A 17,623-nucleotide genomic window follows, 5' to 3' on the forward strand; every position below is an offset into this window, starting at 1 on the left:
ATTTATAAAACTATTATTCTCATAAAAGGAAATAAGATATAAAAAAGAAAGGAAACATAAAAATAACAAAATAAAAATAAAAAATTCTAAACAAAGAAAGAGAAGAAAAAATAGAGAAAAGAAAATAGAAAGAAGAAGGAAAAAAGGCATGGACGAAAAATAAATTATTAGATATTTTAGAATCACATATTATCCCTAGTTCTAACTAGTAATTATGTGACACATGTATAATTTTATATTTTAAATTGATTAAGATCACTTAAATTAAAGGATAACATAATTAATTAATTATTAAGTATATCTTTAAATTAGTGAATATATATTTGATTATTTATATGTCATGTGATTATTGATATTAGAATCATAAATAACATGATAATATTGAACCATCTAATAATTTATCCTAAGAAAAGAGGAGAATATTTTTACTTGATCAAATTATGGTCAAATGGTACACATATCAAAAATTTAAATAGGGTAAAACAGTATATTTGTTTGTACATTGCTTTATTATATAGAAGAATATGCAGAAATAGATCGATAATATATTGAAAAGAATGATATTTAGATGTTTTACAACTTTAATAATTATAACTTTTAATTCACAGTCGATTTAAAAATTACGACTTTCATTTATTAAAGTAGATTAAAAAACTATCTAATTGATGACAAAAAAATATATTTTACAAACAAAATTTAAAAATATTGATAATCACATAATCATCATTGTAACCTTCAAACACAATTAATTAAGCAAGAAAGAAAACTGCTTTTGGCATAATAATATAGAAAAGATATGGCGGTGACCTTTTGCCCGCTGATATCGCAACAGTCATGAAAACTTTAACTAAACTTTGGTTTAAAATTAAGGCTTAATTATTAATTTAATTTCTAAATTATTTTAAATGATTTAATCTGATTTTCAAATTTTTAAAAGATTCGATTTGGTGTTGAAGTTTTTAAAATGAGTCTATTTAATTAATTTTTAAAAGATTTAATTTGATGTCTAAATTTTTAAAAGATTTAATTTGATCATTGAGTTCTTCAAAATAAATTAACCTGGGTTCTCAAATTCTTAAAAATAAATAATTTTGTTTTCAAATTTTTAAAAACTTAAGAACTAAATTGATCTATTAAAAATTTGAGAATTAAATTAAATCTTTTTCAAAATATAATAACTAAATTGAATTATTTAAAATAATTTTGGACTAAATTAATAATTAAGCTTTAAATTAAGGGAGGGGAGAGACCCATATTTAGTCTATAATTAGTTATTTAGTGTGTTTAGCAATTCCTAGTAATTTATAAGTTGGTTTGATTATAATTTTTAAGTTAGCCTGATTAAAATAAGTTCAGTGGCCAACTGGCCGGTTATATGAATTTATTTGAGTAGTTTTTAATTTATTTTCAGAAATCATTTCGATTATTTTTTAACTTATAATGTACTATTATATATATATATATATATATATATATATATATATCCTTATTAATTTAAGTTGATATTTTTATGTTTTTTTTTTATATTTTAGAATATCTTTTACCTATCCATTTGGATTGTTTTGTTTAATGACAAACTATTTATTTTAATTATTATTGTACTAATTATTTTAAATTTTAATTAAAATATTTTTTACTGAATAAAATTTGAAAAAAAATTCAAAATAATAATGAAACAATAATTACCCATTTTTTCTTCAAATAATATTATAAAAAAATTATTCAGTATACAAAATTATACTATTACCAGTTAATTGAATTTAATACTTTCATTAAAATATTTTTTATATTTTAGTTTTCGTATAATATTATTTTGACAATAGTATTTTTGCTGATATTATTTCATAACTATTAGACCTAAATATTTAGTATTTTAATTGAATCTTTGCTTTATATGTTGATATAATATACTATTTGAATGAAATTGTTTTTTAAAACAAAAGTATTTTAATTTAATTTTAAATATTTTTCTAAAAAAGTAAATTGAATTTAATATTTCCAATGAAAAATATTTCATTTTTTTAAAATATTAAAAATCTTTGTTGATATTTTTTCAAAATTAATGCAATAGATATTTAGAATTTGAACTAGCTTTTTGTTAAATATTTTAATATAATATGATTTTTTTTTCATGAATTAAGTTTATCAAAATAAAATTTATTGGGCCAAAGCCTATCAGTAGAGTTGTTTATGTTCTCATCCGTTGACAGGTTAGATGTACATAATCAATTAATTAGAATATACTATGGATGATAAATTTATTAATTTTTAAAATAATTATTTATTAATTCAAATGATTATTAATGCATAGACATTAATTTTTAATGATATTTTTCTTACCGATTAACATAGTTGTATAACTTACTCGGACTTAGGAGGATACAGGAATAAAGAGTGGGGCCAAGGATAGAGTAATTCTAATATTCTAATAAACATATCTTTTGTTAATCTCTATTTATTAAGTAAAAAAAACAATATATTTTCAAGACATTAAGTAAATATTTATTTTTAATTTAATATTTTCTTATAAAATAATAAAACAGTTTTATAATAAGATATAAACTTAAATATGCTTAAGTTTCATGATAAAAGATTGAATTTTGTTATTAATAATTAATAAAATTTTTTATTCTTTCACGATATATTGAAACTTTTATTTTGAATATTTGTCAACAATTAAATGATGATATGTCATCTTATAAATTGATTTAATCAACATTATCAATATTTATAACCACGTTATGTCATTAGGGCTTTTCTAAAATTATTTGAGGCCTAAGATAAATTTTATGTCAAACACATTTTTTAATATAATTTATTAATTTCCATTTTATTCTTCTAATTTTTTGAATTGTAAATTGTTATTTAAAATTTTGTAACTAAAAAATTTTAACATTTTATTTGATGATAATTCATTCAAAAGTTGATCTCAAATTGAATCTGGAAAATTAATTTTCAAAATTTTCTTTTGACAATGACAATATACTATAACATTTTTTTGGTGAGTCCAATATTCCATAACATTAAATACATTTAAAAAGAAAAAATTTTAAATATAATTTAATAGATGTAATAGGGCTTTAATTTATTTTGTCAGTATATATACACATTTTAAAGATTGTTTAAATGAGTGGTGGATAAAAAAATTAAAGACATGATTTTAGCTGTGATCTCGTTACTACCATTTTTATCAAAATGTTTCTTATGAATCATATTCAATTCTATTGTTTTAATTAAAAATAAATGCAAACTACATTTTTCTATTACTTTTTTAAATGAGAGTAATAAGGAATTTAGTTTTCTTAGAGCAAAAATTTTAATTTGAGTTTTATAAATAAAAAAAATATTTATGTAAATCTTTACTAGAATAATATTATATATAATATTTACCTTTTTTCATATTTATGTTTTATGATGATTTTAATCTATTGGGTCAGAAATTAATTTTATTTGTGGTACTTAACTGTCGTTAACCCAAATTTTTTTTACATAATATGAACATCGAAAGAATTTTGTAGAAGGTGAGAATCGAGAAAATATTATACAGGATGCTAATCAAATACGTGTTAACCTTTGGATTAGTTTTTATGATGATTTATAAATACTTATTGAGTAATGTTATATTTTATAGACTAAAACATTTACTGTGACTGTGAGAATCACATAGTCAATAACTGATCAAATGTTTCATAATATTTGAATTACAAATATTCAATTGGAGAGTTTAATTTTGATAAATAATAAGGTTTTTTTTAATATTATTATCAATTAATTAAAGATGATTTTAGATATAAGTTTTATAATAACTATTATAAAAATCAATAGTCTAATCATATCTAATGATTAACAGAATAAAAAAATAGTTATACAATTAATTCATTAAAAAATGCCAATAAAAATATAAGGATAATGACAATGTGAAGTAGAATATGATCTGTTACTGGACTATTTTTATAAGATGTTCATAATTACTGTGGTGTACTGATGTTGTTGGGACCGTGGAACTTAGTTGTTGTTTGAAAATGGGATCACATGCAGATCTTGGTCTCATCATTGTCTGGATGATGACAATCAATGCTTAATTGAAATACATACAATAAATAACTGGACCATAATGCTACGAATTTGCCCTTTTATTTCTCCAACATCACTATCCTTCTATTCACTTTTTTCTCTCTCCTCATTTCTAGATAATTCATTATATATGAGTTCACTTCATCTGTAAAAGTAGTCACTATTTGGTGTGTTAAAAGAGTTCCAGCTGCACATAATTTTACAGTAATTATTTCACTTCATAAGAAAAATTAACTAATATAAAAAAATCTAATTCAGTTCATGCTAGGATAAAATATGTGAATTATTATAAATCTCTAATATTTATGATTATTACGGGAAAAAAACTTTGTCATTAAAAAAGTGTGTTTATGCTTTGTTTGGTTGGATGGATTTTGAGAAGAAAGAAGAAAAATATGTTTTTCAAAATCTTTATATTGGTTTGGTTTATTCAATAAAGTAGAAGGAAGGATCCTTAGTGCTTATATTGAAATTTCGTAACTCTGAAAGTGGGGAGAAAAAGCGGGGAGAAAGATAAACGAATGAGTGTTTTCTTTTTTTAAAGATCTTATTCTCCATATTTTTTCATATATGTATTTTTTTTCATTTTAAAGTATATTTATGGCATTTTATATGTATTTTTTTTCTTTTCTTTTAACTTCCTATATAATCTGACAAGGAGAAATAAAAAAAGTTTAACTTTCTTTCTATTTTTTTCTCCTACTAAACAATCTAATCAATTACCATTTTTTAACCCTTTTATCTTTTTCCCTTTTCTTTCTTTTCATTTTAATTTCTTTCCTTTCCTGCACCAAACATACCCTTAAATAATATTAGCCACACACATATCTTTAATTTTTTTATTATTTTTTTTACAAATAGCCACACATACACATTAACACATATTAGTTGTGCATACGTAAATAGACGTGACTATGAGGTATTTGATGACAGTATATGTTATTGGCCCATCTCGTGTGACCATTTCAACTTGTTACAAGCACAAGCAACAAGGTGCCTCATTTTCATAGTGAGGGGTGGGGTTGTAAAGACAGAACAATTAATATGCAACCAGTAGCTTCATTTATGGTTTATATTCAATAATTAATAGACAAGTAGAAACAAATGCATTTTTCGTCCCAATTGGCTATTATATTTGGTAGCATAAGCTTGTTGGGAACGAAAATATATTGGTTCTTATTTACACAAACAAACAAATTAAATTGGTTTCTTTATATAACGCTATCCGTTTAACTTGATAGATTTTTTATTTATTTTTTATTTTATGATAAACTTGATAGTTATTCTACTATCGTTGTCACTAAAAGTTGGATTTTACCAGTTGATTTTTGGTTCATGAGTTTCTGATGTTAGAGACTTGTCCTAACTTTGAAATAAGGAAATTCTTTTCTTTATCTTTAAAATTTTACGCATCAAAACACAATGTAATATATATATATATATATATATATATATATATATATATATATATATATATATATATATATATTTGTTTGTTTAGATGTAAATTTTACATCTTAAAAATACAATAAAATAACAATTTTTTTGTCTGATAATTATTAGAAGTATTTCGAAAATGTACATACAAATCCTTCTAGAACTTTAATTCTGGAATACACTCTGAAAAATTAATTTTAAAAATAATTAGTGTATTACTTCAGGAAATTTTATTTTTAAATATTTTCCAATAAATTTTGAAATTAAAATTTAAAAAATGTTTAAAATGCCTTTCTTAGTTTTAATTCTGAAATATATAACTTTTTTTAAAAATTTTAATTCTAAAAGTTATGAAATAATGTATTATAATTTTGAAATTAAAATTAGGAAGTAATGACAACATATTCATTCTATTTAACATGACCTAATTTTATAATAATAATTAAAAAGAAATAATATAATTAACAATAAAAGGCGATGTTAAAAACAATCTCCTAAAAATACGATGGCTTTAATTAAGGTCCATGTCACTGACCAAAAACCAATTTAAGCCCATCACATGCCATTTGAGTTCTACATCTCCTAACTTGTATCATGCATCTCTCATTTTATGTGTGTAGACAAAAATAGTCATTTTATCAAGAATTTTCATTCTAGAAACTACCTTTCAAAATGATCATTCCAAAATAAAAATAAATGCTCCAAAACTATTACAAAAAACTATTATAGAAAGTAAAAATTACCTTTTAGAATGACCATTCCAGAATATGGTGACACAAAACTATTTCAGAATGGTCATTCTAAAAAGTAATTTTTACCTTCTAATATAAAAATAAGTGTTCCAAAATTATTCCAGAAGATAAAAATTACTTCAGCGAATGACCATTCCAGAATAAAGTGTTCTAAAACTACTCTGGAATGACCTTTCTGTAAGCCAACAATTCACTTCCAAAAGATCATTCCAAAATAAAGTGCTCCAAAAACTATTATGAAATGATCTTTCCGCAAGCCAAAAAGTCACTTCTAGAATAGTCATTCCAGAATTGTTGTTCCACAACAAATGTCTCTCTCCACATTAGAAACCCGAAACTCATAGATGGCGATGGGTAAAGGAGGAGGGGGAAGGTGGTGGGGCAACATCGTGGGGAGGGTGCAGGGGTTGACATGATGGAGGACGAGGTTGTTGTCATCGCGAGAGGATGAATGAGGTGGTGGATGTAGAGGATGAGGTTGCTATTGTCGCAATGCGTGTATACTTGTGAGGGAGGTTTTGTCGTGGGTGTTAGGGCTACGACTTAGTCTGAGGGAAGTGTTAGGGTATTTTAGCCTTTTCAAACATTTATGGGGTGCAACATACAATATGGGAGGTGCATGATTCAATTCCCCCATCACAGAAACCTAATTTAGTGCCCAAGGACAATATTCCAGCAGGGCCTCGTTGATGAGCACAAAGGTTTTTTTTCCTCTTCCTTTTTCTTTTGGGGAAAAGAATCATGAATTATTCTTGGTTTAGCTTGTTTGAACTACTATTATACTAATATTGTGTCGTCAAAATTCTTATTTGAGAAAAAAATGACGCGGCAATTTTTCACTTGAGTCATGGTTTAAGACTGAAATAAATATTCAATCCTCTTACATAATACTAACGAGATTAATCCTTGTTTTAAAGCAGAAACATGAAGATTAAAAGATTTCTCAGTATGAGCTATTTCTTTTATATTCAAATTTACATTTTCATCTTTGAGAGCTGAGACTATTCCCACATTAACCTGAATTAAAACATAATATATTTTATTAAATTTTACAAAAAAAATCTTATCTAACGCATATTTAATAACTATCTTAGTTAGCTAAGTTTAGGTGAAATAAAATAAGCAACTTTCAAATCTTTTAATTTTGTTTTGACTTTCCCATTCATTTTATTCTGGATTTTTGAAAATTAATATCTTGTTAACTTATGTTCGAGTTTTATTTCATAAAAAATATTTTTAGTTGAGTTGAAAAAAAAACAAAAGAACAACTAGTGCAAAAAATTGTTCATAATCAGTTTTTCGATTAACACTGTAACATATTTTAAATCAGATACAAGGATATTTTAGTTGAATCAAATAATAATTTATTATCAACCTATACTCATGTGGCGCTGTGTTAACTAGATTTTCACGCATGCGTGGCACGGGATAAACAAGATATTTAACCACTTCTATTTGAATTTTGTATAATATATAATTTGTTAAAATTTTCTTTTTATACTTTCATAAAAAATATGCATCCTCATTTATTATTATTATTTTTTACATTTTCTATGTTCGTAAAATAAAATATTCAATAAATCATTTAAATAAAAAACATAAAATCATAAGAATTACATTCAAATTAAATTTATTATAATAAAAATGTAAATTCACCATAATAATCTAAATATTAACGTGATTATTGATAAATTGTTCATCCTGTGAATTAAGTAGAAACTTTTAATTGATTTATATAAAAAAATCATGATTACGTGTTATATTTTATATGCAATTTTATTTTAATATATTGGCAGATGCATATCAATGCCTAAAACACAAATAATTTCTTTCCATGTAAAATAAAATCATGAATAGTTTAATTGCTTAATAATTATTTTAGACACTAATTTTACGTGAATAAAAGCATAATAATTATGTTGACTTAATTTGATTTTTTTATGTAATTAAATATATATTAATTATGTAAAATAAATTTTAACTTAGATTGGACCAAAAATTTTAATAAAAAAATTTATCCCTTTGAATTTAGTGTAAATTTTTCTACCTGGTTTAATAAAACATGTTCATCCTTGTATGCTATGTTATATGATATTGATAGGGTAAATGTGAATTTATCTGTATACTTTTATGAAAAATATTCAGTTAAGTATTAATGATTGTATTTTTTTTATCTTTAAACTAATTCAGGACCCGTGTCGTTCCGCTATATTTTTTTTTGTTTTGATATTAAAAGTGTGCTTAAATAAAAAAATTAATTTTTTAAATGTTTGAAAAATAAGAATTTAAAATAAATTAATAATTAAAATTAATAATACAAAATAAAGTAGATCTTAGTTGGAATATATTGAAGTTTTAATAAATATAAAAATAATAATAATTTGAATACAAATATGTAATTTAAATATAATTATTATTATACTTTATTATTTATAATATTATAATATATAATCAAAAGTATTGCATACATAAGCTTCAAAGAAGAAAAAAAAATCCAAATTAGTACCTAGTAACTACGCACGGGTATGTCGAAAATTATATTTATAGTATACTTATAGATATTGAAATATTAGACAATATTATCATGTATTTAATTAAAAACTAATAAAAATGAGAATAAAAATGAATATAAATAAAAGAAATTATAATTAACACTTTGAAACTAATTTAAAGGTCAATTAAAATAAAACAGATATTATATAATAGATTGTTAGTTAACAAAATATTTAATTTAAAAACATTGTTTTGTAAGAAAATTTCAACCCCAATAAAAGTTGTCTAATTACAAAAGTTAGGATATACTGTACTCCAGTTATAAACATAATGAAAATAAAACATAATTATATACGCATGTTATTCAGTTAAGTGTTAGGGGTTGTATTTTTTTTATCTTTATTTTAGTGGTTCGGAGAATGTCTTGGCATGTTAGTTTGGGTGGAAATATCATTTCCCTTTTCTATTAGAATTTTTCACTTCCACCGCATTCTCTGAAGAAACCTCTTGCACTGTGGACGCAGCCTCCGCCGCGGGGCATTACCGCCATTGAAGCTGATTCATGCTTTTTTCACCGTTCCTCACAAGACCAGGTAAAAGGGTGATCGCACTTTTTCACAAACCCTTGCTAAAATCTTCAGTGTTGATTAACAGAGCGTTCTGAAAGCAAATGAGCTTTCTTATAACCCCATTATTTTCTGCTTTACGCTAATTTTGCTTCCTTTGAGAATGGAATTTGTTTAGATGGATTCATATAATAAGGATTTTTTTTTAATTTGTGTTTTGGTCGCCAGCTGTTTGATAAAATGCTTGATTGTCACGTGCAATGGATTATTGTTCCAGTGAGAATTCTGACGTGGGTAGTTTGTTTTTGTTTTTAACGGGGGGTTTTGTTGATTGGTATCATGTTTAGCTATAGTCAATGCGTATGTGGTGTTTAGTTTATTGCCTAAGTTATTGAGCTGGCCCTTTTCCCATCTTGCCTTATGGTGTGTGCGATTTTGTTGATGCATTCACTGGGTTTGTGTTTGTGTTGTATGTTTAAAGGTTATTTATTTGATTGTTGGTTGTAATATAAGACCAATTTCATGTTTTTGGTATATATTACGCACTTTCTTTTGATTGGTAGCCTGGGTTCCATGTGATTTGGTTTTATTTGGGTTTGTAATGATTGTATGTCTTTACTTGCATTGGATTTGTAATTCTCCTTTTTGTTCTATTTTGGTTCTCCTAAGGTTTGAAGCTATTGCCATTGGAAATTAGGACTTCTTTTTTGTTACTGAAAAATTAGAGTAGACAAAAAATGCTCAGACGGAGGCTATCTGTTCTCTCAACATCAATCACCAGAAGCTCAAATTATAGCAAACCCAGTCTCGGATACCCATCTATCCAATCTCATCCCTTTCAGCTCCCTCACTCTCCCAGTGCTTATCAAATAATTAGTCCTAATGCATTCCCGGATTTTCAAGGTTTTAGAGCTTACAGTCTTCTGAGCTTGAATGATCTGAGAGATAAGGTTCCCAGAAAACAGCCGACGAGGAAGGGGCGTGGGATTGGGTCTGGAAAGGGCAAGACTGCAGGGAGGGGTCACAAGGGTCAGAGAGCCAGAAAAGGTATAAAATTGGGGTTCGAAGGAGGTCAGACCCCTCTTCGCCGAAGATTACCCAAACGTGGGTTCAAGAACCCATTTAGCCTCACTTTTCAGGTATGTTTTCATGTTTATATTTGTAGTTTTCTTTTTGTTTAATGCATTGGGACATAAGGAAAACAAAAAGTGCAGACTTTCTTTTGGTGTGTTGAAAAAAAATTGTACATTTTCAATTCTGAAGTATTAAATTTGGACTATTACCAAAGCTACCTAGATTTTTTATGCATCCAAGGAAATTATTGAGCCTGATAAAATCCATTCATGGACCAAATGCCCTTTGTCAAGGTCATTTTTGTTGCTCTAAATGCACTCCTTCCCTAGAAACTAGAATTTTCATAGTTGCTGAATAATGGAAAAAAAAAGATACATTTTTGTCTGTCTGTTACCAACCTTTTTGTTAGAGTGTTTAACTAGATTTATTGCATCTCATGTCTGAGTTATTATTATAGTCGTCTTGAATACTGGATGTCCTTTCCCTTTGTAGTTCCAGCTTTATTTCATCTCAAGTAGTTAGATGATAAGTTGTCCATCTTTCATCCATGTCCATCACATCTTAATTTGCTGTTGTCTGATGTGATGATCACTTGCTTTGTTAGAGGATGTAATTGTTAGCTGTTTGTCTTTACTTTTCTGCACGATAAAAAAATACAGCAGTTGTCTTCCAGATCATGATCCATCACATTTTGATGTAATTTTCAAATATCATAATCACAAGGATGATCTGGGAGCTTTGAGGTAGCTATCTTATTGAAAGAGTAACTTAACCTCTATGTGAATGTGTGTGTATAAGATCAATCCCTTGCCATATTAGTTTCCCTTTGTATTTTGTCTCACTTAAAGAAAATAAAATATTAGATGGGAAGCGTTTTATCTCTTTCTCTGTTATGAATTCTATTAGCCTGAAATGAATTTTCTTTTTAAGATTATATGGCCGAGTGGCTGAGTTGATTTCAATTGATATAAACCTCTATTTCCCATATGATATTTTCCAAGCATGTTTTCTACTAAAAGTATTGTGATCACTGACAGAAAATGTTTTTAAAAGTTCATCGTTTATTGTATTCAAGAGATTTTCCCCTAGTATATGATTGGCCGTTTATATGTGATTGCTGGACACTGGTGTTTATGTAGTAGGTATACTGTGAACATTGGAGTTAACTTTGGATTTGTGAGCATCGGGTAGCTCATTTTTATTCAAGTTTGATATAATTTTAATTTGTTTGTTCATATTTTAATGTCTACAAGTGCAACCCTTAATCTATTAGCCATTGATATGTCTTGTCTATATTGTTAAATTTCTTACACATCTTTTTCCACAGCCAATAGGTTTGGGGAAAATTGCAAAGTTTATTAATGCTGGGAAGATAGATTCTTCTGAACTGATTACAATGAAAACACTAAAGGTTTTATGACTGTTACCTCACTTCTTCTGGAAATGCTTTTGCTTCATGTGCTTCCTCTCATTCTTCTGGTCATTATTATTACCATAGGATGCAGGGGTACTAGGGAAGCAAATGAAAGATGGAGTAAGATTGATGGGGCGTGGTTCTGAGCAGATCAAGTGGCCAATTCATCTAGAGGTAGACTTGATTTGGAGGCTAATAGTGTTTAGAGGATCATAATCATGCCTTTTGATTCTCAAGTCTTTGGAAATGCTTTTCTTAACACTTTTTAAACTTGCGTTTATCTAATGTTGTAAATTTCACCACGGTCATAATTAATCATCATTGTTACTTTTGCTAAATAGTTTATGATTTACTTGGATGTTTGCTTGAAAGTCTGCTCTCTCCTTTCTCCATTGGCAGCATAAATCATGAAAATTGGGGGTAGCCAGGTTTTGACCTTGGCAATCAGAATGGTAAAATGGTTGTAGAGCATCTAACTTGGAGTTTGTTATAAATAAAGTCTCTACTATACTTGTATATTCAAAGTTTATATGCTAACTTTGTTTAACCTTGATGTTTTTTCCTTGTACTTTTGGATAAACAAACAAACTCATAGTTTGAGATTATGTTTCCATATTATGCTTTTGTTTGTCAATAAGAAAAAGAGATGCAAAATTGGTCTTGTTCAATTTTAAATACCATAGTATAGATTATATTTTATTGTCTCAAACTCTTTTGGTATAAAACAGGAATGTAGTTTAACACAGTGATATTACAGGTATCAAGGGTTACTGTTAGGGCTAAGGAAGCAGTTGAAGCAGCTGGTGGGTCTGTGAGAAGGGTGTATTACAATAAGTTGGGCTTGAAGGCACTGGTGAAGCCTGAGTGGTTTGAAAAGAAAGGAAGATTGCTGCCTAAAGCAGCTAGACCTCCTCCAAAGCAAAAGGATAAAGTTGATAGCATTGGTCGGTTGCCTGCCCCAACAAAGCCATTTCCATTTTTAGTTGAAGCAAGCAAGGATCTTCCAGTTCAGCATCTTAGTTGAATAACTAACATTTTTGGCACCAGTTTTTAGGATTTTGTAATTCTGTGTGGTGCAAACGTCTGACTCACAAGTTTTTCATGCAGTTCTTGCAAATGCTCAGGTAGTTAATTCAAGAATGAGATAAATGAATTTCCTTGGGGACAAATGAAAGGGAGAATCTTGTTTATTATTTAATTTCTTTTAAGGATTTGATCTTCGTCACTCAGTTGAAAAGAGAGCCTTAGTTTCTTGTGTATGTGTGCTTGGAGTAGGATCTTAGCCCCTTCATGAAGGGAAAATTGCAAGAACAGTCTGCAATGTTTAACTTTTCTCCGGATATGGATGGTACTTGTCAAATGACTTGGCTGAATTTTAATAAATGGACGATTGTTTCAATCGGAATTTGTATTAATATACATACGACTTGTTATTATCCACTGATTACACATGTAACTTCTTTCACTGAGTTTAAAACTAGCCACATAACATACAAGTTTTGGTATAGGTAGAGGAAGAAAACAAGTAGTTTCCTAGATGGATTTGTTTTGATACTGTTAAGAAATCGGATATCTATTTCTGTTTTCTATGTCATTGACTTATTATATTATGTAATAAACAAAAGATAAATTTCTATAGTAGTTGCAGGTCTTGTTTCCTTTGTTTCTACTTTTTTTGTTTTATTTAAATTAGCAGCATGCTTAGTTGTGCCTATAGAATAGCTTCAGGTACGTGCTAAATAATAAATCCTCGTTCCTGTTGAATTGAATACAGGGATGCAATCACTGTTCTAGTGTATATAATTTTTTTCATTCCTTTAAATCACTGTTTTTATGATTTATCACCAAAATGTTGATTGAAACATGTAATCGTGTCTTGTATACACAATTATGTTTTCTTCCATTCTATAAATTTGGTGACTATTCGCTGTCTTGTTGCTGATTGCAAATATAAATGTAGGAAGTATTTGAGCTCATTCATCAAACATTCAACAGCACAATAAAAAATTGTGCCGGAAGAGAACTAACCTTTCATCCTAAATTAAAATGCTCTTCTATTTTTTCTAAAGAAATATTTAATCAATGGGATTATTAACTTTTAGTTCCATTTTTTTTTTTATTTGACATTGGCGCTTTGTCATCAGTTATGCTTTTGCAAGTTTCTCTTGAGTGTTGTAAAACCATGACAACTACAAGAAATGTAAAGTGCATTTATGTTTTCTTTTGATTCGTTGGTGGTCCTCACTTTCACCCTAAACTATATTTGTTAAGATCTTCGTGGACATTACAGGAGATAGACCCACAATGTCCGAACTAATATATATTTGATTTTTACTTCAACATTTTGGACACTCACTGACTCAGCTTTAGTACATATTGCTAAGAACTTTCCCTAAAAAACAAAAGAAACTACTAAGAACTGAAAGAAAAGAAAAACGAAAATCCCTTTTTGATGTATGATAATCCACAATTTTGGCACAAGACTGTTACTCAAGTTTCTACCCATAGTTACCAGGTAGGTAGTATGGGTACACGTTGTATGTAAATATGCAATTCACTACTTTTTATATTATTATTACAATTACAATATTTTCATTAAAAAATAATGATATTTGTTTCGTAAACTTGATATGTGATATGTTTAGGTAATCCTATTCGAATCGGATAAAATAATTATAGGTGACACAATCCTTTTTTTAAGTATTTAATATAATTGCATAAGTAAAATTTGAAATTAAAATCATTAATTAAATTAAAATAATCTCACATAAATTGATTTAAACCTTCAATATGATTCCTTAAGAATATATTGAAAGTGTATTTCCATTTCTATCCATCAAAATATAAAATGTTCAAATTCTGAATTAAATGTAACATGTACACATGATTGACTTTAATATTGCAAAACTCAAAGCCAGTTGTCACATGAGACCTCAATGTCTGCTTAGTTCTGCACCAAGCAAAACACCTGCTAACCAACTATAAATAAAGTAATAACACCACCAAAGGGCCATATATATCAACGCGTTGGCATACATGTCAACCTTAAAGCCAAGAGAGTAGTAGAAGTAGTAGTGCCTACCACGTTTTCATCAACCCCCCTAACCTTAATAAATACATGCACCACTCTCTCATACATTAATGCGTAAAAAAACATACCAACACAATATTCTGGCATATTGCTAATGAAACATGAGGCTCCACTACCTTACCCTTTTCCTCCTTTTGGTCCCTTTGGAGTTGAGCACCATTTATGGTCTCTCTACACAAGGAAATGTGCCTAAGAAATCATCCATCAAGCCCTTATTACCACCCCCTGAGGCCTTGCTGTCCATTGGTCACTATCACACAACATGTCCTGATGCTGAAGGCATCATCTCACAAAAGGTTGCTGCTTGGGTTAAGAAGGACCCTACATTGGCCCCTGCCATCATACGCCTTCATTTCCATGACTGTGCTGTTATGGTAATTAATCACATGACTCAATCTCTTTCTTTAAATTTGGCAATGTGTGTTTCCTATGTTTGTTTCTTGCTTAGTTGAAATAAGGTACACTTGAATTGGCCACATGCATCTTGATTCATGCATGCATCACTGATCACTTTAACTTGCTACGTGTCATTAGATACATATGATGACCATTAGAAAAAAGAGGTTTTGTGTTTTTTTGGAGATTAATTTGGATCATTTTGAGTTTTTGACTATTGTAGCCAAACATGGTTAAAATCCAGCATCTAAAGTACATTGTCATTATAAAGTCTTTTATACTGTTATCTAATTACAAATCATTTTCGATATGAATTTTACTGTAATTATTATTAAGTTAATAATCTTACCATACATTACCAATCATGATTAGATTGGAATTAAAAATATACAAGGATAACATGGTAATCTGTTACAGGACATTTTTATATGATGTTCATAACAACTGTGACTGAACGTTGTTGGGACCGAAGCCAACTTCTGGTTTGGGAATTGGATCACATGCAAATCTTGGTCTCTTCATTGTCTCGATGATGACAATCAAAACTTACTTGAAACACATACAATAAATAACCGGACCCTGGTGCTACCATTTGCATTTTTATTTCTCCAACATCATTAACCTTCTATTCCTCACTTTTACACTATTTTTAAGTCATTATTTTACTTCATAGAAAAAAAATTAATTACTTTTATTATCTAAAATGAAGTGAATTACATTTTAGTAATATTAGTCTCTCTCACACACATTATTAGTAAATAGTTATACGCATGTAAATAGATGACAGCTTAAAAAACATTCAGAGTGCCAGACCTAACTATATTAACTTATAGATTATGATTTAACATTTTGATATTGTTATTAAAAGTGTTGACTTGAAGTGAGTTGTGAATGTTTCATGAATCACTTTGTTTGATGCACTTCAATTGATCAAATTCAATGCAGGGATGCGATGCATCAATATTGCTCAACCATCCAGGGAGTGAGAGGACTGCATTAGAGAGCAGAACCCTGAGAGGATTCCAATTGATTGATGATATCAAGAGTGAGTTAGAAAAAAAGTGTCCAAGGACAGTCTCTTGTGCTGACATTCTTACTGCAGCAGCTAGAGATGCCACTCTTTTGGCTGGAGGACCATTCTGGGAAGTCCCATTTGGCAGAAAAGATGGCAAGATTTCCTTAGCCAGAGAGGCCAATTTGGTCCCTCATGGCCATGAAAACATAACAGCCCTTATTACATTCTTTCAAGAAAGAGGTTTAGACATTCTTGACTTGGTCACTCTCTCAGGCTCACACACAATTGGGAGGAGCACTTGTTCTTCTATCATGGATAGGATTTACAACTTCAATGGGACTAAAAAGCCAGATCCCTCACTAAATGTCTTTTTCTTGAAGTTGTTGAGGAAAAGGTGCAAAAGGGTGATGGATTTGGTGCACCTTGATGTCATAACCCCTAGGACTTTTGACACAACCTATTACACTAACCTTATGAGGAAAGTGGGGTTATTGTCAACAGATCAGTCACTTTTTTCAGATGCAAGGACTGCTCCTTTTGTTGAAGCATTTGCAACACAACCTTTTCTTTTCACTAGCCAGTTTTCAGTGTCAATGGTGAAGCTTGGGAATGTTCAAGTTCTGACTAGGCCTAATGAAGGTGAAATAAGGGTTAATTGCAATTATGTCAATACTGTCTAATTGGTGTAATGGTGTCCTACTTTGCTATGCGGTTAATTTCTTTGTTCCATTTTTATGTTTGGGATTTTAATGTCAATAAATCATATAGCCAGAGGGTTCGATCATGTCTCTGTTGCTTTGTTGTGAGAAATTACTTTTCTCCTTATTAATTTTGTACCCTAAACGCATTAATAGAATTGATAAACCAACTTACTCTTTATCAAATTGTGAGTAAATTACATAACTTAAAACACACAAATTATATTCTTTGAAATAGATTATATTTAAATATTGGTTTAATTGATTTTTTATCCTTAACTTTTTAATTTTTGAAGAATTTTACCCTAAAAAAATTTTGGGTTCATTTTATCCCAAACTTTTAAGAAATTTGTGAAATTTATCATGGGCCATTTATCAATTGATAAATTCAAAAGTTAAGGACAAAATTTGAAGAAAAAAATTGGGTGTAAAAATTGCAAAAAAAAGCAATATAAAGTGCAATTATATTAAGAGTAAAATAAAGGAGGTACAATTGGCAAGTTTCTTGAAAACAATGTGAAGAGAAAATGTAAAAGAAGTGAGAGAGTAGAAAGTGAAAAATAAAAATAAAGCTTCAGTTATTATCCACTAAACAAGTGATGACGACAAGACT

At 28.3% G+C, this 17,623-nt stretch overlaps 2 protein-coding genes across 2 annotated transcripts; both read left to right on the plus strand.

Moving 5' to 3' along the window:
- Positions 1-9,150: 9,150 nt before the first annotated feature.
- Positions 9,151-13,246, plus strand: LOC114422056 (50S ribosomal protein L15-like). The gene is made up of 5 exons (XM_028388240.1): positions 9,151-9,349; positions 9,992-10,461; positions 11,724-11,807; positions 11,895-11,984; positions 12,568-13,246. The coding sequence occupies exons 2-5, from the start codon at positions 10,060-10,062 to the stop codon at positions 12,832-12,834; spliced, it is 843 nt and encodes a 280-aa protein (XP_028244041.1). The 5' UTR covers positions 9,151-9,349; positions 9,992-10,059; the 3' UTR covers positions 12,835-13,246.
- Positions 13,247-14,950: 1,704 nt separating this feature from the next.
- Positions 14,951-17,096, plus strand: LOC114424592 (peroxidase 7-like). Its single transcript, XM_028391459.1, has 2 exons — positions 14,951-15,275; positions 16,243-17,096. Exons 1-2 carry the CDS (start codon positions 15,003-15,005, stop codon positions 16,990-16,992), a joined length of 1,023 nt encoding a protein of 340 aa, XP_028247260.1. The 5' UTR covers positions 14,951-15,002; the 3' UTR covers positions 16,993-17,096.
- Positions 17,097-17,623: the final 527 nt, after the last annotated feature.

Source organism: Glycine soja, chromosome 8 (assembly GCF_004193775.1).
Source record: "Glycine soja cultivar W05 chromosome 8, ASM419377v2, whole genome shotgun sequence".
NCBI lineage: Eukaryota > Viridiplantae > Streptophyta > Magnoliopsida > Fabales > Fabaceae > Glycine > Glycine soja.

What these genes read in the sequence shown, in the direction of transcription:
- LOC114422056 (XM_028388240.1), top strand. Translation starts at nt 10,060, where the DNA reads ATGCTCAGACGGAGGCTATCTGTTCTCTCAACATCAATCACCAGAAGC. An exon ending in CATTTAGCCTCACTTTTCAG is followed by an intron (nt 10,462 to 11,723) that starts GTATGTTTTCAT and finishes CTTTTTCCACAG; the next exon opens with CCAATAGGTTTGGGGAAAAT. An exon ending in AGTGGCCAATTCATCTAGAG is followed by an intron (nt 11,985 to 12,567) that starts GTAGACTTGATT and finishes GTGATATTACAG; the next exon opens with GTATCAAGGGTTACTGTTAG.
- LOC114424592 (XM_028391459.1), top strand. Translation starts at nt 15,003, where the DNA reads ATGAGGCTCCACTACCTTACCCTTTTCCTCCTTTTGGTCCCTTTGGAG. An exon ending in TCCATGACTGTGCTGTTATG is followed by an intron (nt 15,276 to 16,242) that starts GTAATTAATCAC and finishes AATTCAATGCAG; the next exon opens with GGATGCGATGCATCAATATT.